The sequence below is a fragment of the Peromyscus maniculatus genome, chromosome 4 (genome assembly GCF_049852395.1).
Source record: "Peromyscus maniculatus bairdii isolate BWxNUB_F1_BW_parent chromosome 4, HU_Pman_BW_mat_3.1, whole genome shotgun sequence".
In the NCBI taxonomy this organism is placed as follows: Eukaryota; Metazoa; Chordata; class Mammalia; order Rodentia; family Cricetidae; genus Peromyscus; species Peromyscus maniculatus.
Window position 1 is genome coordinate 8099711 of NC_134855.1, and position 24759 is coordinate 8124469.

General features: G+C 54.4%; 1 protein-coding gene across 5 annotated transcripts; it reads left to right on the forward strand.

The window, feature by feature from the left end:
• Positions 1–5143: 5143 nt before the first annotated feature.
• Positions 5144–23793, forward strand: Fam78a (family with sequence similarity 78 member A). 5 transcript variants are annotated; one of them, XM_076568945.1, is made up of 3 exons: positions 5144–5257; positions 9147–10171; positions 23160–23793. In XM_076568945.1, the coding sequence occupies exons 2-3, from the start codon at positions 9849–9851 to the stop codon at positions 23686–23688; spliced, it is 852 nt and encodes a 283-aa protein (XP_076425060.1). In that variant the 5' UTR covers positions 5144–5257; positions 9147–9848; the 3' UTR covers positions 23689–23793. The 5 variants fall into 5 exon arrangements, with proteins under 5 accessions (XP_076425060.1, XP_076425061.1, XP_076425062.1 ...); XM_076568946.1 differs by having other exon boundaries at positions 5178–5377; XM_076568947.1 differs by lacking the exon at positions 5144–5257 and adding an exon at positions 6163–6310.
• The last annotated feature ends 966 nt before the right edge of the window (positions 23794–24759 follow it).

Sequence of the window (24759 nt, forward strand, 5' to 3'; positions counted from 1 at the left end):
GGGGTACAATTTAGCTCCGGCCTGTCAGTGGTTAAGACAGACAGTGGAGAGCAAGAGCTCTGGGTTCACTTCCTGGCTTGGCCACATCAGCTGGATGGCCACAGGCAAACCATCCTACCCATCAGGACTTGCTCCTCCTCCGTCTGCTGGGAGACCCCTGGTTATTGTCACAGGTGTCTGAGAAGCAAGTACCATGTCTCAGTCCATACACCTTCACCAGCGCCTACTACAGGACACAGCCCGGTTTCTCCAGTCTTGGCATCCTTCAGTCATTCAGACAACGCTTTCTTTCCTCTCTCCTGCAGCTCGGCTGAGGAGACAGGACACACACCCTCGAAATGATGAGCTACTTAAAAGACAGTGAAATATCACCAATAACTATTTTTTTTTTGCCATCAGAAATTTATTTATTTTGATTTTCGAGACAGGGTTTCTCTGTGAAGCCTTGGCTGTCCTGGATCTCACTCTGTAGACCAGGCTGGCCTCGAACTCAGAGATCCACCTGCCTCTGCCTCCCGAGTGCTGGGATTAAAGGAGTGTGCCACCACCGGCAGACAAAATGTTACTCTTTACTGCAATAAACTTAATTATTACAGATGACACTTAGAATCCCATCACTTGAAAACTAATACATTAACATAGGTGGTCATCTTAGAAAGGGATACTTGTCTCACTTCCAATTATTGTAACACTTTATATCAACCAGTTATTTTTAATAAACAGGACATAAAAAACAAATGATATCTGTGTATATTGTATCTATTTGCATATATAAATACACATTTAGAATACAATCACATTTTACAGCCTTTTAGAATATGACTTATCTTTTTCACTTAATAAGGTAAATTTGACCATGTTTCCATGACGCTCAATTTCATTCTTTTTTTTTTTTATGTGTATGTATGTGCACCACATGTGTGCCTGGTGCCTGTGGAGTCCAGAAGAAGGTGTTAGATCCCCTGGAACAGGAATTACAGACAGTTGTAAGTGGCCATGTGGGTGCTGGGAATTGAACCTGGGTCCTCTGCAAGAGCAGCCAGAGCTCCTAACCACTGAGCCATCTGTCCAGCCCCCTATTATTTTTTACTAACTGTCTGGCATTTTGTCACATAGAGAGGCCAACACCTGTGTTAGAGCCCTTCCATAATTCCGGATTTTATTTTGTAACTACTGCCTTCAAAACTACTGTGGGGTGAGCACGCTCACACTCATTCCCTGTGTTCCAGAAAAGGTGCAAACAAGCGCAAACAAAACAAGATGCCGGGGTGACACCCCTGCATTGGTGGGCTAGCCTGAGCTGCTGCTGCGTCTGGACACAGGAAACACAAGGACAGAGAGCAGACGCAGTCACTCTCTCCCACCTTAGGGGACACACTGTTCAAAGTGTTGACATCATCTGAAGACCACAGGTCCCAGCGCCAGAGTTGAGACTTCAGCTGCTGGTCTCATGCGTTCCTGGTGACAGAGATGTGTTTCTGGCTACATGTGCCCTGTAGCATCTGTGTCCCTGCCTGTGTGGTTTTATGTATCACTTCCCGAGTCCCACCCTGTGCAAGGAGCCACAGGGAGTACAAAGGGGAAGGTGCCACAGCCCCATCCCCACAGATGGCCTGGCTCCCCTGAGGCATCGCCTCCCTGGCATGTCCCCAGGCCCGGCTGCATGCACTACGGACTGTGGAGAGTGGAGCTAAGTGTGTCTGACCCAGGTACTGAGGTTGTCGTGTAACAAAGCTTTTCCTGGGGAGACACAGCACACACATCTACCACCCTAGACGGGGAACCCACAACAGACCAAAGTACGGATACTACCAAAGTCCAACTTGGTGAACCGTGAGTTTTTTTTTTTTTTTTTTTTTTTTTTTTTTTTTTTTTGTGATATATATTTTTTATTTTACAATACCATTCAGTTCTACATATCAGCCATGGGTTCCCCTATTCTCCCCCCTCCCACGCCCTCCCCTTACCCCCAGCCCACCCTCCATTCCCATCTCCTCCAGGACAAGTCCTCCCCCGAGGACTGTGATCGACTTGGTAGACTCAGTCCAGGGAGGTCCAGTCCCTTCCTCCCAGACTGAGCTAAGTGTCCCTGCATAAGTTCCTGGTTTCAAACAGCCAACTCATGGAATGAGCACAGGACTTGGTCCCACTGCCTAGTTGCCTCCCAAACTGATCAAGCCAATCAACTGTCTCACCTATTCAGAGGGTCTGATCCAGCTGGGAGCCCCTCAGTCTTTGGTTCATAGTTCATGTGTTTCCATTCATTTGGCTATTTTTTTTCAATAATTGAGTAAAACTGAAATTTATTATATGCCACAGTCGTCCTACTGACCTCCATGCTATATATATATATAGCCTCTATGGTTCTATGGGTTGTGGTCTGATTGTTCATTTTATATCTAGAATCCACCAATGAGTGAGTACATACCATAACTGTCTTTCTGAACCGTGAGTTTTATTGGGGTTACTTACAGGAATGTGGGTGAGGGGTTACTTTCAGGGGCAGAAATGACTCAAAAGACAGTTGCGTCACCAAGGCCTACCCCAGCATGAGTGACAGCTCACAAAGCTGGGAACCTGGAGCACACTGCCTGCAGGAGCTCACAGGCTGGAGAGCCTCGGTGACTCAGTTGGTGTGAAAGTCTCCCAGGCAGCTGGTCTGGTCTCAGAGTCTCCTTCGCAGCTTTATTGCTTACTCTGGCAGGGAGGGGCCTAGTGGACCTGGTCTGTTTCGGGGACTTCCTGAAGCTATTTTGAGTTCTTTACCTTCTTGCTTAAGGCACTTCCTTGCAAGATGGGATTTTTCAGTCTTGGAGGAGATTGTTACACAACACAGTCCCTGACCATTTGAGCGTACTACTTCTCTCTCTCAAGAGCAGGCGTTTCCGGCAGCTGCTACAGTTTGCTGTCTTGGATGTTTAAGGTGAACCCAGTGCTGATACGCGAAAGCACGTTTGCCATAAGCATGTACAGAACACTTGTATGTATGAGTGACTCTGCCTGTCACTTGCCATCCGTCCGAGCCTGCAGACATGCTCTCTGACCCAGTCAGATCCAGGAGAACACTGAAGCCCAGAAGCAAAGGGACTCTACCCAGGCCACTGAGTGAGCCGGTTAGCAGGGTGTCCTTGGGTTCAAAACTCTCCCTGTCTTCTGACAGCCTTTAGGTTTTTTGTTTTGTTTTGTTGTTCTTGTTTATTGAAATCTATGTCAGTTCCTAACACCCTCTGTACTTAATGCTCTCCTAGCAAAGTGACAGCCCCTGGGTACTGCGATTGTTGCCTGTTCACATGCACTAGGCAGGCTCTGGCACACACTAGGCACCAGGAAACATTGAACAGAAAGACTGAGTTCAGAGCTTGGCTCTAAGGAATTGCAGACCTGGCCATCACAGACCAAAGGCCAACAGGAGGTTGCTCTTTGAAGTAAAGACCCCAGAAGAGAAAGTGAGGGTGGGTGGGAGCCTAGAGGGGCGACCTCTCCCCGGCCAGCAGCCCCCTCACCCCCAGCACGGCGGGAAGCAGCTATCATCACCGCCTCCATCGCTGGCGCGCGCCCGGGATCACTTTCCCGTTTCGCATTTCTAAGGCTGCTGCTGGGTTATTTTGGTCGGGAAACCTGATCCTTCGTTCGGTTTATTTTAGCACCTTGGAGAACTCTCAGTGCCGCACCGGATCCGAGGCCGCGCCCAGCCTGCTGTCGCCCCCCTCTGTCTTCCCCCAGAGGCGCACCCCCCCACCCCACCCCACCCCCGCACACAGCGGGCCCCGCGCATCCCGGGCTGGGGCCAGAGCGGGTCCCCAGGCCGCGGCTCTGTCCAGGCAGGGAGGCGTCAGCGGGGCGCCGGAGGCCCTATCCTGGGGCCCGGGGAGACTTGCGCACTGAGAGGCCGCAGCTGCAAGAAAGCTCCTGCCTTGCAGACCCAGTGCAGGGGGCACGGGGATGCGAGCGCACCTGGCACCCAGCCAGCAGTGACCTCCGCTCAGCCCCCGCCCACCGGCCAGTCCCACAGTTACACGCGACACACCCCACGCGAACACACTCCTCCATCACAACCACGCCCACAGCTGTGCTCACCTACACCCACAGCAGCTCACATGGGTACATGCACACGACACTTCCACAGACAAACACACATGGACACACAGCTAGAACAACAAACACACATGGACACACAGCTAGAACAAACGCTGACACACCTTACACACAGCTGTCATGGGCACACGTTCTCACATTTGTCATACACTATCACTCACGTCATACCACCAGGGACTCATGCACACCATTACACATTAAGACACTCACACAGGCACGACATGTGGGCGCTTTTACACACACACACACACACACACACACACACACACACACACACACACACGCACCAGCTCACTCCCCAAGCCTTGGTGCATGCATTTTCCCCCCACTCCTAGCTCCATTCTGAACTGCACATCAAAACAACTGACTCGTCCGCTTCCTGACGGATAGAGATTGATTCTTGTAGCAACTGTGAGCATCAACTCACGACTATTCATTATTTATGCTAATTCGTGCCTTCGTTCCTCGCTCCTGGAGTTATCCTTCATTATCCTTCTGGCCCACAGGGATGTTCGTACTGCTGGCTGTCTGGGGAGGCGTGAGTGCCCAGGCAAGGCGTTCAGTGAACAGTGGTAAAAGATGGGGAGGCCGGTGGAGAGGTCTCAAGCCCGCAGCGCCCTGGGAGAACGTGGTTTGGAGCATGTGGCTAAGATGGTCTACACTCCCAGGTTCACAACCAGATCAGACAGTGGGTTTTATGCACTTGTTACTGCCTCCCTGCTGTCCACTATGCCTGGCCACTGTCCCTCAGTGGAGAGCCATGTTACCACTGGGCTGGGGTCAGGAGACTTGGGATTTAGTCACAGAACCTTCTCTAGATGACTTCCCTGTGGTGCCAGCCCCCTCTCACCTGGCCAGGTCCAGCCTGCTTCCTGCAGGGCCACCCAGCTTTGCCTACGTCTGTCTCCTTATCTTTTGATGCTAACCCCTCCAGTCAGAGGTGATGCTGATCAACCTGCCAGGGATTCTGGCCCCACCTACCTGTCCTTGGTGGTCATTCCAAGCCTCCCCATTGGCTTTCGGTCTAGTTCTAAACAGTTGGGGCAAGAACCCTGCTTCCTAGGGCAACAGAATCCCGGTGCTCCACATTTCCCTCCACAGTTTGATGACTTCCTCTCTCTAAAATGGCCTTTCTGGACACATGAGGACCTTGCCTTTGGAGGTAGTGAGCTCTCAGTGAATCTGCTGTGGCCCGAAATGCAGGTGGTTCGCAAGAGTTAGTGAGCCTTGTGACTACTTGCGGTGGCCACTGAACATGCCTACACTGAGCATGTGACTGCTGGTGAGCGGGCCCACTCTATCCCAATCACCCAGCCTCTGGGTTCAACTGCCACCTCTCACCCTCACCCCAGGCACCCATGTCATCTGTGGAGTGGGATGACAAGGCCTAGCTTTGGGGGTCATTGCCAAGGCTATGAAGATAGTGTATGCGGAAGGCCTAGCTCATAGTCTGCTCTGTAGGGCGCTGCTGTGCTGGGGCCACATCATGGGTCTCTGGGGGCTTGTTCAGGGCTGCATGCTAATTTTGTCTCTGACTCGTATATCTTTGGGTTTTCATGATCTCCCTAGTCCAATGTACCAGGGCTGTGCAATCCTGACCTGGGTGTGGTAAAGGGGAGGGGATGAGGACAGCGTGAGTCCATTGGTACAGAACACACTCTTACAGATGTCCCTCTTCTCTGCTCCACAGACATCAGCATCTTACACTCTCACGGTCACGTCCTGACCCTCCTCCACACATGCTGAGGCTGATATAGGTTTGTGTCCAACACTCACAAACCTCCCAAGAAAGCCATGCAAGTAGAAGGGGCTGTGTGGGGAGGTGGAGGAGGCAGGGGCCCAAGAGTGTACAAGCAGGCAGAGCTGGGCCAGGGGACCCCTGTGAGGAGGTGGAGGAGGCCGGGGGCCCAAGAGTGTACAAGCAGGCAGATCAGGAGCTGGGCCAGGGAATTTAAAAGTGAGCTAAGTCCATTCAGACCCCTCTGTCTGTCCTGGCTACCCCTGCAGGAGCTACCCTCAGCTGTGGCCTGGCCACTTCTAAGCCTGGGCCCACCCTCTGCAGGTTAAGGTGAAGTCCTTCACAGGGGGCGATGTGGTAAGGGAGCCAGTGAAGGGAGGCCGCATTCTGCCACACAAATCCTTACCTGTGACACCCAAGCACCTGTGGCCTGCTCTGGTGGCCAGTCCATCTTAGTTCAGGAAGCAGTCTTAGTAGGTAAGTGTGTGGGCCTTGAGTGGGGTGAGACTGGGGCCAGAAGCCAGATTTCACGGTCTCTTGGTTTCTTGTTTTCACCCTCCACGTCAAGGTGAACCATAACGATGATGCTGGTGTGACACAGTGCGTTCTATAGTATCCTTTCACCAACACAAGGTCAGGCTGGGGTACCTGAACTTGTGGAGTACTTGTAGTACTGTAGAGCTCAAAAGTAACTCCCATTTCCAGTGGGTTTCAGGGGAACCCCTCCCCCAAGAAACCACCTCCAGTGGTTTCCCTGTGCAGCTGGGCAATGTAGCCTGTGGCATCTTTTCCCTAAGAAATATAGACTACACACACACACACACACACACACACACACACACACACACACACACACCGGGAGCAGCCTGGAACATGGTGTCTTGTTTTTGAGGGAGCATCTTACGCTTTCATGGAAGCACCTTGGTAACTGGGATTCCAGGTATTTGGAGTGATGGAAAGTGAGTTGGCACCCCAAAATTTAATGGCGTCCTTCTGTATAAACGAAGTAGCATAGTAATTATCTAATGGCATGAGGTGTTGCTGGCTGTAGGGGTTCCCAGAAGAACGGAATGTAGTGTGGACTCTGGGGAGGTCACTGTGATTTCCTATGCCAGGAAAGACTGCAAACTTTACGTGAGGCCCATGTGCTGTTGTGGTTTTACATCAGTCAGAACTGGGTAGACCAGTTGCCTGGAAGTTGGATTGGGAAAAGGACCTTGCCCCACTAGCTGGGGACATGGGTCAGGCTGAGAGTGTGGCTGGGGAAAGGCAGCAGCCATCTCAACTGACCATTTCCTGCTGTGGCTGAGCAGGTGTGAGATGGATCCCTCACTGAGACCTTCCCAACGTTTCAGAAATGCCCCATATACTCAGCAGACTCTAGCCTTGGGATTGACTACAAGCGCCCACCCTGTGTCTACTCTGGAAGCCTTGAAAGTCAGAGTTAAGGGGCTGTGGCGGTGGTGGGCGTGGCTTTAGTGTGGCTGCCAGGTTTTCTGATGTCACAAACTGTCCTTTATCTAGAAGGTAATTGCAGGATAAGGGTGGCGCTAAGGCCTGAGGCTGCTTAGGTTCTTGCTCTCCCAATGCAGTCTGGGCATAAACTCCTTTTGAACCTTAGCTCTGAGATGGCCTCAGTGGGGAAATCTGCCAAGTTGGGGTGTAGGCCCATCTTCTCAGTCTTCCCATTCTGGATTTTTTTTTTCTCTGTGAGATGTGAGATACTTCCCACTCAGAGTATCTGATGAATGTAAACTTGTCACCCACTTGGGGCCAACGGACTGACTACTGTCTGACCATCCCACAGAGGCAAAGGACCAACACTGGGGGACTAACTTCTCCCATCCACCAAACCTTCCCAGCCTTGGAGCCTCCCAAAGCCTCCCCAGTCTCCACCGAACCACCAACCCCGGAGACAGGATTCCCAGGGCAGTGGCCCAGGTCTCCTGAACAGGAAACCCGCTGGCATCAGAAGTCAAAGGGCCATAGGTGCTCCCCCAACCCCAGGACTAGAGACGCAAAACTACACTACCCAGAATTCCTAGGGTTAGCAAAGAAGGAAATGTCGTTTATGCAAGAAGAGGCTCAACTCCCCCAGCAGCTGCAGAGAGGGGGAAAGAGGGATAGAGGGATAACCAGGGGGGAGGGCGCGCTGAGTGCGGGAGCGAGGGTGGAGAGCCGGACGGGCAGGAGGAGGAGGCGGCGCCCGCCCGCCCGCCGGCCGCTGCCTGCGGACCTGCATCCCGCGGGGCGCACGAGCGAGCGGCGGTCCTGCGTGCGCCGGTGCGCGCTGCCGCTCGGCTGCGGGCGAACGCGGGGGCCAGGCCGGCGCAGGGGCCGAGTTTCTGCAAAGTTTGACCTGGTTGCCTTTCCGATGCTGCAGCATAGCGAGGCGGCGCTGGGCGCGCCAGGCGGCTGCGGCGCGGCGGCGGGGACAGCACGCTCACAATGATCATAAAATAAGGAGGCGCTCGGGGGTGGGGGCGAGAGAGCCCCGAGCCTCAGCCCTCCGCCCCCGGTCATCCCCACAGCAGCCCGGAGCCAGGAAGGGCTTGGGGACCCGGGGCGCCCGCGCCATCCCCAGACCCTAATAGAGCCACGGGACATTACCCAGGGGAAGGGGGCGCCCCGAGAACGTGTGGGCGGAGGGGCCAGGGGCGTCCGGAGGGCAGTGACCCAGGCACCCGGAGCGGCCCTAGGGGCAGGTGAGTTCGCGACTCCCCCTGGGTGGGAAGGAGAGTGCCAAAGTTCCCCGGCAGAGGCGCGCTCCCCCGACGCGCTGTGCTCCGCTGCGGCTAGCGGCTGGCGAGAGGAAACCGAGGCACGGGGTGCGCGGGGGAGGGGGGCGGTGAGGGGACAGGCGCCCTCTTGGGGTCGAGCCACCTCAGCCGGCTAAGGGCCTCACGCCAGAAAGGACCGGCTTGGGGATGTCACTGCGGCCCCGGGGGACCGAGAGACCCAAGAGAGAAGGGGCGTTCCATGCTGGTGGCTTGGTGATGAAGCGCAGCACCAGGGCAGGGAGGTCCTAGTGACCCACTGCGGTGTCAGTCTGGCCGACCCCCCGCCCCGCCCCCGGGCTGGAGGGGTGTCAGCGGAGATGTCACGGGAGGCGATTATTCGCTGGTGCGCGCAGTCGTGCGGCCGCCACTGACGGGGCGGGCGGAGGGGGGGCGCCACCTCCGGGGAGACCGCCCAGAGCTGCGCCGTCAGCTCCGCAGCCCGCGCCCGGCGCACACGCATCGCCGCGCCCTCGCGTCCCCCGCAGTAAAGTTCGGCTCAACTTTGACGCCCTGTCCCTTCCACCTCTCTGCAGGTCCTCGGCGGCCGCGGCGAAGCAGGCGGCGGCGGATACCCAAGCGCAGCCCCGGGGCCCCACGCGGCAGTCGGCGGCGACAGCGACAGTGGCAAAGGAGCGCGCAAGTGGGCGCTGGAGGAGACCTGGGGAGCGCCTAGCCCGAAGCGCGCCTCTTGGAACCGCGCGTGGGTGCCGGCCACGCAGGGCGCCAGACCTCTGCCGTTTGAACGAGAGCTCACGCTTGCAATTGATTGGGCCCCGCCGGGAGGGCGCGTGTGTCCCGGGGAGCGGGTGCGGAAGGCAGAGGGCAGGAAGTCGGCGTTGTGCAGCGAGGGTGGCGCGACCGCGCGGGGACCGAGCCTTCCTTATTTATGTGCCTGCCAGCGCTCGTCTGCTTCCTCCGAAGACTTCAGGGAGAGTGTCTGAGCTACCATCCCCAAGTGTGAGGACGAAGGGCTGGATGTCAGAACAACATGCTTATCCATTAAACTGCAAACTTTTCTTTTTTTAAACCCAAAGAATATCGGTGGCTTTTGCCCACTGCTAGAGAAGGGAGCCTAGGGCTCTTGAGATGCAGCAGAATCCGTATTTATAAGCGGGCCCGGTAGTGCTATGCAAGCCCCCTCGACTCAGTAAGTTCTCTATCCTATGGATCTTGCTTTTGAGCTTTGAGATTAGATTGCGCACTCTACACTGGGTTCTGCAACCTCCATCCTTTCAATGCCCTGTTATTTTTGGGACTGCTGGCCTTCCCTGGAGATTAGAGCGGTCCTGTGTGCCATGGGCTGTATTCAGAGCATCGGAGGCAAAGCCAGAGTCTTCCGGGAAGGGATTACGGTGATTGATGTGAAAGCCTCCATCGACCCCATCCCCACCAGCATCGACGAGTCCTCCAGCGTGGTACTGCGCTACCGGACACCCCATTTCCGGGCCTCAGCCCAAGTGGTCATGCCGCCCATCCCCAAGAAGGAGACCTGGATCGTTGGCTGGATTCAGGCATGCAGCCACATGGAGTTTTACAACCAGTACGGGGAGCAGGGCATGTGAGTACCTGCTGGGGCTGGGGGTGGGTTGGGTGGGGGCTGGCGCAGGGCTCCTGGGACACAGGGGTCTTTGTGCAGAGGTAGAACTGTCTCCAGGCCTTCTCCAGCTCTCTGGAGCCCTTACTTGTTGATCAGGGTCCTAGCTCAGTTCGATCTGCCCAGAGTTCTCTTGTCCTTCCTGGCACGATGCTGAGAAAACTGTGCCTCTTTGGTAAAAGACCATCAGGGGTCACGGAGAAGGCACCACTCTAGCCCCAGGCTCAGGCCTCCATGAATCTGTGAGGCAGACATGAGTGGCGGGGGCCTCTGAAGCCTCCACAATTCTTTGTGTCTGGGGCCTGGGGTGGGGATGGGGCCTGGTGTTCGGATAGATGCACACAGAGTTTCAGAGGACGGCTTTGCCATTGCCAGTGGTGGTGACTGGTGGCAGCGTGTGTGTGAGAGGGACTTGAGAAACCACTTCTCAGTGTGCAGCTTTGTCTCCCAATAGAGGTCAAGGGTCAGCATCCGGTGTCCCTCCAGTGAGGCCCTAGGAGCAGCTAGAGGAGCATACTGGCTTTGTCTCTGTGGTTTGGTCTCCCAGGATGGCATAGAGCTCCACAGGGACCCTGAGGCCCCTGGGTCACATCCTGCATGTTCTCTGGCCCCAAAGAAGGCCATCCCCATGTAGAAATCGTGCCCTCAGGAATGCTGACAGCAGCTGCTGAGACCCAGTGGTTCCCCGGGAGACAGTCCCTGACTTGACTCCCGTGATGGCTCATGGACACTGTCGCATAGTCTTTGGCGTCCAGTCTATGTGGCCTCACTTCTCAGCTTCGCAAGTGAGGGAGAGAGGGTTCTCCCGGAGAGCTGGAGCTTATGTTTGACCAATGATAACCTGGTTCACCAGGGCTAAGGGTGGCCAGACACAGATCAACAAACGTGCCTCCTCCATTGATCGACTCCTAAGCTCTAAAGGAGACAGGAAGAGGGAGGGGATAAGACTGGGTTGTCAGCCTGAGGGCCTAAGGCAGTTGGGGCACATGGAGTCGTTGGGAGTCGTTGAGTCCTTCTTCTTTCAAGGCTGTCTCTACCACAGCTACTCCAGGAGGGGTGGTGAGACTCTCAGGTATTCAGGGGGGCCCTTCCCAAGCAGCCTCTTCCAGGCTTTGCAAGGCGTCCTGACCACTGAGAAGCACAGGCTTTCCCTCAGAGTGAACCTAACGGCTTCTCAGCGCCCCCGGGGGTCAAGAGCCTTGGGCGACTTAGCTTCACTGTTGCCAGGCCGGGGTTCCTAGTTAGATGAACCTTGTGCACCTTAGACTCTGCGGTCGGTTCCCGGGGTGTGACTCTAGGCCAGCGCTGTAGCGACTGGGAGACTCAGTTGACTCATCTGCAAACTGGGGGTAATCATAGTTCCTTCTACACGATTATTGAGAGAATTGCCCAGACAACCTTTGCCCCCACGGTCAGAACGAGGCCGAGTTCATGTGAATCGCACAGGCAGGCGGCTGTCAGCGCCGATGTGATTTCAGTTTCAAGTCTACCAGATGGAAATAAGGGATGGTATTTCCGAAGCCAATGCTATTGGCCGGAGCCACTGAATTAGAAAAGATGCCAGCTACTCCTTGTAATGAGTTTTTACCCCAGCCTGGGCCCTCCACTCTTAACTTTTAAAACTGTAAAAATAGCATCAGTCAGGGAAAGTGGTCAAGGGCATTTTCTTTGCTCTTTGTTAGTGCCTGCCTCTGCTCATTCTCCCAGGGCACCCTGGCTCTAAAGTCCAGGTGGGGCAGGCCAGCTGCAGTGCAGGGACAGAGACAGGTGACCGTCCTTTGGAGAAAATACAGTGCGAGGAGCCAGCCACTTGTCCATTCACCGCCGGTCAGCAAAACAGTGTGAAGCTTGGGCCTGCTGAGCGGTGCTGTGCCATCCTGTCCCGTGGATCCACAGGGCTGCCTTGCAGGAGGCCTGGACTCCACCTTCCATAGCAAACAGAAACATTTAGATGGGGTTATTAAAAGAACCTTCCAGGCTGGACGTGATGGCACATCCCTTTAATTCCAGTACTCTGGAGGCAGAGGCAGGCAGATCTCTCTGACTTGGAGGCCAGCCTGGTCTGTACTGTGAGTTCCAGGACAGTCAGGGCTGCATCATGAGACCCTGTCTCCAAAAACAAAACAAAACAGCACCTTTCTGTATTAACTGCTGTCCTGGAGCCCTTAAGCCCCAAGTGAGTGGGTGATTGTCCCTTCCCTTGCCTGTGCCCTGTTCGGATACCTCTTGTTGGCAGTGTGGGGGCTGGGCAGGGTGGGGAGACTTACAGAGGATGCGTGGCTCCACCTCTTTGAGTATGCTACTCACCCCCAACTTGTAACAACCACAAATGTCCCCAAACAGGATCCCTTGTCCCCTGAGAGGGGTGTGGAATTACCGTTAGCCTCAACCCAGACTATTTGGGTCTCTAAAGTGAACCCTAGGCTCCAGGGCCCTGGAGAAGGGACAGCCAGGTGGCCCGGGCTGGATTAGGACGTGTGTTCTTTACAAATGGGCTTGTATTAAAAATATTAATTCTGACTACTTATCTGAAATCCATAATATCCCCCAGCATTATCCCCGCTTGAAATTAATCTCTAAGCAAGGATGACTTGTTGGATGGCGTTCTGGACTTGAAATGATTTGAGATGGAACACTGACATTCTGAGAGCCACCACCCCAGTCACAGCCCAGTTGGCAGGGGAGTGAATGCTGAAAGATGGCGGCTCTCGTACCCGCTAGAATGCTTTGTATGGCATTGGGTCCAACCCACAGTACTTTGAAAGCCAACCCCCTCCAAACTGTTAGAGACACCTGCCTCCTCAGCTGTCCCCCGCAATTCCTCAGCTGCCACCTGTCAGCTGGTGTAGAGCCTTCTAAGTGACGAGTCACAGTTTCTTGCCTGTGTGGGAGACGCTGCACGTTGTCCCTGCTTTGCCCTTCTTAGGCATTCTCTGGGAGCCTGACCCATGGCCGAGGCCGGGAGTGGTGTAGCTCAGGATGAGCCAATGGGCTGATGGGGGGGGTTGGCAGCTGCTCCCACCTTTGAAATGGGGATGCTAGTGCCTCCCTGCTTACTCGGCTCAGAGGGATGGGCAAGGTAGTGTGCATGGCACAGAACCAGCACCCTGGAACCTCCCTGCTCCTTCTCCCTAGATACCAGGATTACAAATCCCGAGTGTTAGTATTAGATTATTATTCAATACTGTGTGGCCAGGAGCTACACCAAGACCCATGTGCGGCGCTGTTATCCCTCAGCTTCTCTGGGTCCCTTTCCATAGCAGGACAGCCGTGGCCCCAGAGGCCTTGAGAGTTTCCCTGACGCACACGTGTGCTGCCGTGATGTGCTGTTACAGGGCTTGGACAGACTCATGGGGTAACACTGGAACATGGGCTTTCTTCTACCCTGCTATCTCTGAGGTGCACCCCAGGACCGCAGAGGCCCTAATTTGAGGATGAGAACTCAGACTATAAACCCCAGAGCCACTTGCCCAAGGATGTTTGCTCAGCACCTGATATCTGGGGGATGGCCCCAGGAGGAATGTCCTGGCTGGCCATGTGGCCTCTTCCCGGAGCCAGAGCCTGAGCGCCTCACAGAACAATTGAAGACTAAGCTTCCTGTCTTGGGGCGGAAGGCGGTTTCCCCCATCTGCTGGGCAATGGTGGAGGCCAGGGCGGGGTGAGCGGGAGAGGGAAGTCCTTGCTTCCGAACTTTAGGATGGGAGGGAAGTGGTGGGGGTGGCCGGGCCTGGGAGAACTCCCCCTGGGCTAGCTGTGACCTAGGGACGGCTCCAGCCTGAATCTACTTTCTGAGAGTGGGAAGCAAGCAGCCTGTTCTGGGGATGGGCAGACAGACATCCAGCAGCCAGGGATATCAGGGAAATGCATAGGAAATGCTTAGGAGCCTCCCCTGTAGATCAGGCCCCGTGTGAATGAGAAAGCTTCAGGGCCTCTTGTGAAGGGAGCGGAGTCTAGGCAGCCGCTATCCGATATCCACTGAGCTTGGCCGTTGCTGGCTGTACCTTTGGGCCAGGGCTCCTGCTTTTAGGAATACTGTACCCCAGTCTGGGTCTGGCTTATAGAGACACGACAGGTAACCAGTGAGCAGGTAAAGTACACGCATGTGAAGAAAGGAGCCAGTGTGGGAATGCCGCTATGTGAAGAGCTTGCCCTGGGTCTATGGCAGCAGAGAGTTGTAGATAACCAGGCGTCTTGCAGTTGGGAGAGAAAATTAAGATCTGCCCACTGTGCAGAGTACTGCTGTTACAAACAACCGGGTTTCCATGGAAACACTAGTGTCTCGTTAAAATAATGCCGGAAGATGAGCCTGGGGTCCTGCCCAGTGGCAGAGATCTTGCCTTGCATGTGAGAGGCCCTGGCTTCCATCCCCAGCACCACAAACCCAACAAAACATGTAAGAGTCTGACAGAGATGTTCGCTGTGAGGAAAATGCTAAACAGGAGGGACACATCCTGTGTGTACATGCAGAAATGTCTAGAAGGATGTTTACTGAAGTGTAACGTGAGTAACCTCCAGGAGGAGGGCAGAGGAGAGATGGCTTTAGTTTTTACTTTATTTCTTAATGGCTTTTTTTTTTTTTGTTTTGTTTTGTTTTTTGTTTTTTTGGTTTTTCCAGACAGGCTTTCTCTGTGTAGCTTTGGTGCCTTTCCTGGATCTCACTCTGTAGCCCAGGCTGGCCTCGAACTCACAGAGATCCACCTGCCTCTGCCTCCTGCGTGATGGGATTAAAGGCGTGCGCCGCTGCTGCTGCTGCTGCTGCTGCTGCTGCTGCTGCTGCTGCTGCTGCTGCCGCCGCCGCCGCCGCCGCCGCCGCCGCCGCCGCCGCCGCCGCCACCACCACCACCACCACCTGGCATGGCTTGCTTTTTTTAAGGACACATTTTATTACTAGAAAATAATAAAAAATTTTAAAGGAAGTATAGTTTATTGAATACCCTGAAAAAGGCCAGTGCTGGGCAGTTCTGACTGTAGTATTTGGCCTTGAAGCTAAAATTAAGCAGGCACTGTGGGTCCTTTCTCCTCAGGTTAGGCCAGGGCTGGGGCCTAAGTCTGGAGGGATGGCTGGACAGGAGAGGACAGGCTTCCAAAGTGGGCCTATGGGAAGAGGCCACATACATCCCCGATTGAGCTGTGGGCAGGTGCTGCGTGCTGCGAAGGCAGGACCTGGTGATGGGCCATGGAGGGCCCAGTCCAGGAGCATCTTAGCCGTGGTAGAAGGGAGTGTCCCAGGCCTCACTCTCTGTAACATACAACTTTCCCCATGTGCTTGCTGTTTGAGGATTTTACCAAATTGCGAATCTGTTCAGTTGTCGTCCAGGAAACCCCTGGAGCTAACCCCTGACTATCCCAAGCTGAGTGTAGGGCCAGGGCTGGACAGGGCAGCCGTAAGTGCTGGGCAGATCCAGCCCAGGGCCCGCCTCTTCCTCGGAGGGGTCCTTAAGGTGTCACGTACCATGAGAGAGGTGGTAAGGTGTGTGGGTGACATCATTTAAGCTCAAAGCTAAATTTCATTTTAAATTAAAAAATAAAACCTATTAGAGTGTGTGTGTGTGTGTGTGTGTGTGTGTGTGTGTGTGTGTGTATGCTGTCACACATGTATAGAGGTCAGGTACAACTTTAGGGAATGGGTTTGCTCCTTCCATTTCTCGGTGGGTTCCAGGGATTGAACTCAGGTCACCCTGGCTCATTACCCACTGAGCCATCTTGCCAGGCCCCAAATTTCTTATTAAAGCAAAATATGTACTGCATATAAAAAAGCATATCTAGATCTAGCTTCGTGTCTCTGTGTGCCCAGTCTGCCCTCACTGAACTGTTTCATGGAAATGACTGATGCGTTTGCTTCACAAAAAAATTATTTACTTTTTGAGACAGTGTCTTCCTATGTAGCTCTGGCTGGCTTGGAACTTGCTATGTAGACCAAACTGGCCTCAAACTCATAGAGATCCACCCGTCCCTGCCTCCTGAGTACGGAGATTAGGGGTGGGAGCTACAATGTCTGGCCCCAGTTGCATTTTTTAAAAGTGAATAAATTAAATGAATAGAAATGGAGGGGACATTCAGGAGCAGAGTCATGAAAACATAGGCTGCTGGGGAGACCTGCCCTGTGATAGGGTCGACTTTTGTCTGCTGGGTCCACTGAGGATTTGTGGTCAGTGAGCCCAGGACTCTGAGAATGGACGGGAGAGAAATGGGGGCCCACGGGGCTGTATGCGCTGCCTGTGCTGAGGATAAAGCCAGGCCCCCATAGACTGTCTCCTATCTGCTAATCCGCATCTGTGAGAAAAGTCTAGAACCCTGGTTAGGGCAACTTTTTTTCTGGGGAAATAGGGAAGCTCAGAGCCATGAAGGTGGCAGATTGCACGTGGTCCCAACGCCTTGGAGGGGTCTGTACTAGACTGGCTTTTGGCCACTGGCATGTCTGAAGTCCTTGAATTGGGATGACCTTCTTCTGCACCATGGTAGCCTCCTTGGCCAGTAGATGACCCACCCTCACCCCAGCTGAAAGCCTTTCTGTACCCATCCACTTTTTTTTTTTTTTTTTTTGAGACAGGGTTTCTCTGTATAACCCTGGCTGTCCTGGAACTCGCTCTGTAGACCAGGCTGGCCTTGAACTCACAGAGATCCGCCTTCCTCTGCCTCCCGAGTGCTGGGATTAAAGGCGTGCGCCACCACTGCCTGGCACCCCATTCACTTTTATACATGCTGCTCAAAGCCTCTCTGTGTGTGCACATGTGTTTTTTTTTGTAAGCACTTGCATGCATGTATGTGCATGTATGCCTGTGTGCACGTGTATGCATTTGCGCATGTATGTATATGTGTTTAAATGTGTCTCTTTGCATATAGGTATGTCATGTGTAGACAAGTGTGAATTTGCATGTCTGTGTGTACATGGATGTGTGAAGGGTAGTGTTAGCCCACGGAGATGGTGCTGACCGCCACCCTCATGGCTTTGGTGACAATGGGTCCCAATCGTGCCAGTTCCACCTTGGCAGGGTGACCAGAGACCCGGCAACTCTGGGTACTCAGTGCTTCCTATGTGACCCAGCGTGCTGCTGAGCGTCAGGGAGCCAGGCTACAGGCGTCCTGGGGCCGACGTCTAGGCCGGGCACTCTGATGGGTTCTGGATATGTGGTAAGGTTCAAGGCAGGTGTGGCTCTGTCCTCTTGGCCTTTGTGGTTCATCTGGGCAAAGGACTGCCCACAAACGGTCACATTGTTGTTTGATTGCCCTGGGGCATGTGCCAGGAGACAGTCACCGCGTCCTAATGGCACTGAACACCAGCCAGGGGCACCCGGCTTGTGAAAAGGGTCGGAGTGGTTTGCCTGGGGTGGTGGCCAGACCTTAGCGGCTGGTCCCCCCTCACCAGGACAGGAGCAGGAGGACACAGAGAGAGGGTTCCAGCCCCAAGCCTGGGATGGGAGGGGGAGGGGCTGGGGGAGGAGCTGAGGGGCAGACTTATGCGGATGCGACTGTGTGGGGCTTCTGGCCTTCCCCCTTCTAGGCTGTGCCTGTGGGGAGCCGGACAGGCAGGCTTATCAGGGTCAGAGCAATGTGACCAGATTGTGTTTTTAAAGACTCAGAGGGACGTTGAGAGAACAGGTTAGGATCTGGGAGACCCGGCCGGGAAGCGGGGGTCTCTGCCAGGAAGCTGGAGTCAGGATGGTGATGAGTGTCCAGGGCACGTCCTGTCTCTCCTTTGCCAACCCTAAGGCAGATCCTCGGCAGACACTGGTTGAGTTGGTGACCACACGGTTCTCAGCAGGATTAGGGATGTTGAGAGGATCTGGGGACATCATCTCAGACATGCCAGGGGCATGAAAGCGTGCTGAGGTCCAGGTTCAAGTCTGGACTTGCCTGCTACTCTTTGGCTTCCCACACCCCTGAGGACAAGGACAGAAGCGTGGCAGGTGGCCTGGGAAGCAGGTGACGTCTATGCATCTGCTCCAGCCCGGCCTGAGAAGGCCTCAAGCATGTCTCACTGATTCTGTCACCGTGTCAAAGTTCTGAATTTTGGAACAGCTCTTGTCTTCTCAGTTTGCACAAGGTCTCAAGTTCTGGGTGGTTTTTGTTTTATTTAGTTTGTTGAGAGGGTCTCGTTAGCTCAAGCTAGCCTCACGCTTTCTGACCTTGAACTCCTGGTCCCCTTGGCCTCCCCCTCCCTGAGTACTGGGACAAGTCAAGAAGGCTGAGTGTGCAAGGCTGAGGTCTAAGAACAGAGAAATGGAGCCTAGCCAGAGCAAGCGCAACCACAGAGGCAGCCGAACAGTGGCCATCTTGTCACCTACATGAGTGTGCATAGTATGAAAGGCCGGGCGGTGGTGGCGGTGGCACACGCCTTTAATCCCAGCACTCAGGAGACAGAGGCAGGTGGATCTCTGAGTTCGAGGCCAGCCTGGTTTACAGAGCGAGTTCCAGGACAGGCAGGCCTACCCAGAGAAACCCTGTCTCAAAAACAACAACAAAGTATGTATAATATGAAAATATAAGTGAGGTCTAGGAAGGCTTCAGGTCAGATGAGGGAGGGAGGTCTGAGCTAAGAACCACACTTAGAGTTGCTGAGGCCTCTTTTTAAGGGTCTTCCCAAGTTTCTGACCACAGCTGTGGCAGGTGGCGAGTGTTAGTACATTGTCTCATGAAGAAAGCCTAGGATGGGCGTGCGCACAATTAGCCATGGGCTATTGGTGAGACAGGTGCAGGTGTTTGTGACTGTCAGGGAGCTAATGTCTGGGCCTCAGTTTCCATCCCAGGTTCTTGTGAGCTCCTCACCTGTGTCCCTGGCTCCTCCCATCTCCCCCAGCGAGAAACCTGCAGGCTCCCTTGATGGTCCACAGTGAGGCAATGAATGCAGTTGGCTCTGCCTCGCGTCTGAGTAATGTCTCCCGTGAGACTCTGCTGGCTGCCAGCTCATGAAGACTGTCACCTGTCTGTGACTGGGCCTTGGACTTTCAGGGGTGGGGTTACAGAGCAAGGCCACACGAGGGTGAAGCGCACCCCTCCCCCGCCAGGCTGGTTGTAGTTTGGAAGTGCAAAGGGGCAGTAGCTTTTTCAGGTTTGTGCTCTGCCTTTACACACACACACACACACACACACACACACACACACACGCACACACACATCTTTACATTTATATATTTTCCGGAGGGATGGGGCACAGGTGCCGCTATGAGCTTGTAGCCGGCAGAGGGCAACTTACAGAAATAGCTTCTCCCCTTTTTCCATGTGGGTCTCAGGGATGCACAACTCAGCTTTCAGGCTGGGTGGCAAGGGGCTTTCACTGATGAGCCGCGTGGCTGGCCCTTGTTCTCCAAAAGCCTTTCCACTGGGCATGGAAGCTCATGATGGAGGTTGGGGCAGGACGATCTCCCTCTAGTTTAAGGCCAGCCTGGAGAGACTGGGCTAGAATGAAATCTTCTAAACCCCTCCCCACCAAAACCCACACACCAAAAGACACAATAGCATTTTTCGAGGCTCGGAGTGTGTTGCTCAGTGGTTAGAGCACTGTATAGCTTTTCTGGGGCCCTGGTGGGTTCCCTTCCCAGTACAGCAAAGCAGACAGGACACTAAAATGACTTCCGGGGAGATGAACCCGGTGGCGTTAGGCAGACGCAGGCAGCTCTTGAGAGCTTCAGGGCAGAGCAGGGGGGCCTCTCTGGTCTGAATCCTGCTGGGGAATCAGCAACCCATTCTGGAGAGCTGACTGGGTACTGCAGACCTTCGTGGAGGGGTTGCTGGGGGCGGAGAGACAGGTTCGTGTGTCTGGATGTGCTCAGCGTCTGGCCTGTCACACATGACTGAACGTAGCGATGAGAGGAACAGAAAATGTACCAGAGTCTGGGGCCGGGGAGGCTCAGCCTGTAAAGTGCTTGCACGCAGGTGTGCGGACCAGGGTCGAGATCCCTAGAGAGCAGTAAAAGCTGGCTGGGTGTGGTGGCCTGCTTGTAATTCCAGCTTCAGGAAGATAGAGACAGGGAATTCCCGGACTAACGTGGAGAGACCCTGTCTCATTATATAAGGCGTAGGGAGATTGAAGAAGATACCTACGCCAACCCTGGATTCTCAGAGGCATGGGTGCACATGCATCTGCACACACGTGCTCCCCGACACACACACAGACACACACACACACACACACACACACACACACACACCACACAAACATGCACCTAAACAAACACACAAATAAATAATTCTGTCCCTGCCATCCTCCTGTAGCAGCTCCAGTTTTGGTGACATTCCAGCTGAGAGGCTGAGGTGACATGGTCGGGGTGCACCCCAGTGGCATTAGGTACACTCACAAACATCACACCATCCGCCTCTGGAACAACTCTTCCTTGTTGCTAACCGAAACTCTGCCCCATTAATCACCGCCCTCATTTCCTGCCCCTGGCAGCCCCGGCTCCACCCCGGCTCTCAGAACTCAGGTGCTCCGGGCATCACATGTGAGTGCTGTCCTGAAGTAATTAGCTTAGCTTTTTGTGGTGGCTTCTTTCAGCTGGCATAATGTCCCTGGGCTCCTCCATGCTGTAATGTGCGTCAGGATTTTCTCTCCTGTTAAGGCTATTCCATTGTGTGTAGGAACTGTGTTTTCTGTATCCATTCAGCCATGATGGACACTCGGCAGGCAGCTTTCTCCCTTCGGCTCTCATGAGATACGTGTGCCGCAGACGGAAAAGCACTTTTGTTGTTATTTTTGAGAGAAGCCTCATGTAGCCCCGGCTGGCCTTGAACTTGCTATGTAGCTGAGGATGACTTTGAACTCTTTACCTTCCTGATTCCATCTCCCAAGGGCTGGGATCACAGGTAGGTGCCTGGCTAGGAATGCACTTTTAAAAGGAGTGGGCCCCTGGCTAGCAGTGGATGAAGATGAGCGCAGGGAAAGGTTGGGACAGTGGATGTGAGCCTTAGTGCGGTGTCACCAGGAAATTCGGTGGGTCAGTTGGGCTCCTGGGCAGTAGACCCCACTCCTTGGCCACATGTGAACAGCTGTTGCCTCGTTCCCTGTCCCCACTTGGGATTCTCCTAGGTGATGATCCCTGGGTCTGATGACAATCTGAGGGACCCTGAAGCCTGAAGTGAGTTCTCCAAAAGCCACTGTGTGCATAGGAGCTTGGGAACTCTGGGCTGCCTCTCTGTCCCTGGAGTAACCCGGCTGGGCTGGCGGGTCCTTTCCTGTCCTGGCACTCGGTTGCAGGCATTTGCTGCACATGCCTGGGACATGCCACGGGCACAGGTATGATAGGTCTGAGGTCCCAGGGTGGGGAGCACCTTGCCTGGGTTCTCATGTGATTGAGGGAGCCCATGTGTGGAGTTCCCATGTGCAAGCTAGACACCTACCACGGCCGCAGCCGATGATAAAGTGTCAGGCTGAGCACATGGTAAGAGGGACACACCAGTCCCCAGGGATACAGGGTCTCCAGGCCCGGTGGCGGCAGCAGGCTCTTTGGCTGGGTCTGGAGGCAAAGCCTCTGAGGCCAGGAAAGAGAGAGGCCTTTTAGAGGGTTTGGTCAGTTTGCTTTGCTTCAGTTACAGCAGAACGCGACCAGCCAGTGGCAGCCACGTGGAAGCCAGTTTTCCAGGATGGCGCAGTGAAGAGTCTGGCAGCCAGAGAGGAGGGCCATTGCGGCCGCCGGTGCTGTTGGTTACTGCTGGCTGTGGTGGAGATGGCGTGGGAGGAAGAGGGTGCTGGTTGGGAGCGAGAAGACACCGAAGCCCAGAGGTGGCAGACATTTGCCTGAGGTCACATGCTAGCCAGGGGCCAAGAGTCACCCATAGATCAGGTGACCCCATAGCCATGGACTCGGGCGCCTCCTATGGGTCTCCACAGTTGCAGAGGGACACGTGTGGCAGGAGGGAGGTCTGCTGAGCCTCCTCTTCAGCCTGGCCTGGATTCAAGTGCTGTGTGGTTAAGGAGAGCCCCTAGGCTCCAAGAGGCCACAGTCGCCGCCCTGACCAAGATCACCTATGGCTTTAAGTGTTTGTCCCATTGGTGTCTGTGAAGACCCATCTTCGCCAGTGTTTGTCATTACTATAGACCCAAAGTGACAAGTCCCTGTCAAGAGACAAACAGGGTTTTCCAGACCCAATTGGCATCCAGTACTAGTTTAAGAATCGTGGCTTGCTGGGTGGTGGTGGCTCCCGCCTTTAATCCCAGCACTCGGGAGGCAGAGCCAGGCGGATCTCTGTGAGTTCGAGGCCAGCCTGGTCTACAGAGTGAGATCCAAGACGGGCACCAAAACTACGCAGAGAAACCCTGTCTCAAAAAGCCAAAAAAAAAAAAAAAAAAAAAAAAAAAAAAAAAAAAAAAATTGTGGTTCTCATGAAGCCTTTGGTGGTAGTCTGGCTTAGGATGGTACTGAGCAAACAGTATGTGCCTTTAAAAAATATTATATATACATATTTAAAAATTTTTATTTATGAATTTTATGTATATGGGTGTTTTGTCTGCATGTACATTGCATGCCAGAAGAGGGCATTGGATCTCATGGGACGACAGTTACAGATGGCTGTGAGCCATAGGTGCTGGGAGTTGAACCCAGGATTCTCTGGAAGAGCAGCCAGTGCTCTTCATCGATGAACCCTCCCTCCAGTTCCCCAAAATATTTTATGTTTTGTGTGTGTGTGTGTGTGTGTGTGTGTGTGTGTGTGTGTGTGTGTGTGTACATGAGTGCAGGTACCCATATAGGCCAGAAGAGGGCACCAGATCTCCTGGAGTTGAAGTTACAGGTATTTGTGAGCTGCTGATGTGGCAGCTGAACTTGGGTCCTCTGTAAGAGCAATAGGACTGGACTCACATTACCCCATATTGAATGTCCTGTTCATTGTCTGTTCTGTCCCACATAAGCCCCATGAGCAAAGGGGTCTGGGTCTGCTGAGTACCTCCTGTCTCCAGGGTGCAGGACAGTCACCCTCAGTGAGTACTAAGAAAGTAATCTGGCCTTCTTTGCCCCCCCAGGTCTAGCTGGGAGCTCCCCGATCTCCAGGAGGGCAAAATTGAGGCCATCAGTGACTCGGATGGGGTGAACTACCCCTGGTACGGCAATACCACCGAGACCTGCACGATCGTGGGCCCCACCAAGAGAGACTCCAAGTTCGTCATCAGCATGAATGATAACTTTTACCCCAGTGTCACGTGGGCCGTGCCCGTCAGTGAGAGCAACGTGGCCAAACTGACCAACATCTACAGGGACCAGAGCTTCACCACGTGGCTGGTGGCCACCAACACCTCGACCAATGACATGATCATCCTGCAGACTCTGCACTGGCGCATGCAGCTCAGCATCGAGGTGAATCCCAACCGGCCCCTGGGCCAGCGTGCCAGGCTGCGGGAGCCCATTGCCCAGGACCAGCCTAAAATCCTGAGCAAGAATGAGCCCATCCCGCCCAGCGCCCTGGTCAAGCCCAATGCCAATGATGCTCAGGTCCTCATGTGGCGGCCCAAGTACGGGCAACCGCTGGTGGTGATCCCGCCCAAGCACCGGTAACAGCCAGGCTGCTGCGAGGTGAGACTCACGGAACAATATTACTGCTCAGAAGGAAACCCAGATGCCCTCTCCGGTCATTCAGAAAAATACAACCATTCTACCTTCTCCAGGGGCGGATCTCACTGTGCTAATACCCCGCTGGCCTCCTGGCTCCTCCATCTGCTTCCCCACAGGGAGGGGGGACCACTAGGACAAATAGTCGGCCCCTCCCCCAGGTCACCTCTGATCCCTTTTCCTCCCCTCACAATCAGTTGTTCACTGCAGCCGAATCTCTGAAACACTGCTCCCCCCCCTTCTCTCTTTATGGGATTCAGGGGCAGGGGAGGAGGCTGACTGTGAGGGGACCCAGCCTGCCCCTCCCGCCTCCCCTCTGTCCTCTGCCATGCGGCCTTATGTAGACTTGCTTTGCCAAACTTTTGCCTTAAGCTGAGTTTCAAGGAGAAGAGGAATCAAAAGGTCTCCGGTGTCTTCCCTGCAGGGCCTGCCTCCTCCTGCCAGGGTTGGAGAGAGGAGCAGGCCCAGAGGGAGACCCACCTGAGCCCCTCTTCCTGGGTGTCTGGGTGAGGGGCAAGAGTGGAACTCAGGACTAAAGCCAGCTGTTTTATTATGTTGTTTCGGCGGCGGCGGAATCAAAACCACAGACTCTGCCCGGAGCCGACTCCACCCTGTAGCACCTCCCCCTCGTACCTGCCGGGGTGCCACCTGGGCACAGATCCTCGACCCCTCCTCTCTCCTCAGTAGCCTTAACTTGCCTGGTGGGGGTATTCTGGAAGGAGGAGGGGGCAGGTCCCAAAGTGTTAGGTCAGGGCTAGGGAACGTCACCTTTGCTAACTCCATACCCGCCCTAGGTATGTGGCTTTTTCTCTTCTTGGTCCCAAAAGCCTGGTGGGATGGGCTAGGGCATTGCCACTGGGTCCCGACAGTCACAGCTGTTTGAAGGTAAAGAAGGTGTGCCCTTCCCTCCTGACCTGCTTTGTCACACTTGAACCCGGGGCTCCGGCACCCCGGCTGCCCATCTACACTGTAAAGAAGCCATGGCAGGGCTTTTGGCCCATTCTCAGGGGAAGCGGC

Bases quoted from the DNA above. Each gene is read 5' to 3' on its own strand.
- Fam78a (XM_076568945.1), top strand. From the start codon at position 9,849: ATGCCCTGTTATTTTTGGGACTGCTGGCCTTCCCTGGAGATTAGAGCG. The intron at 10,172-23,159 runs GTGAGTACCTGC...TTGCCCCCCCAG, and splicing joins CAGTACGGGGAGCAGGGCAT to GTCTAGCTGGGAGCTCCCCG.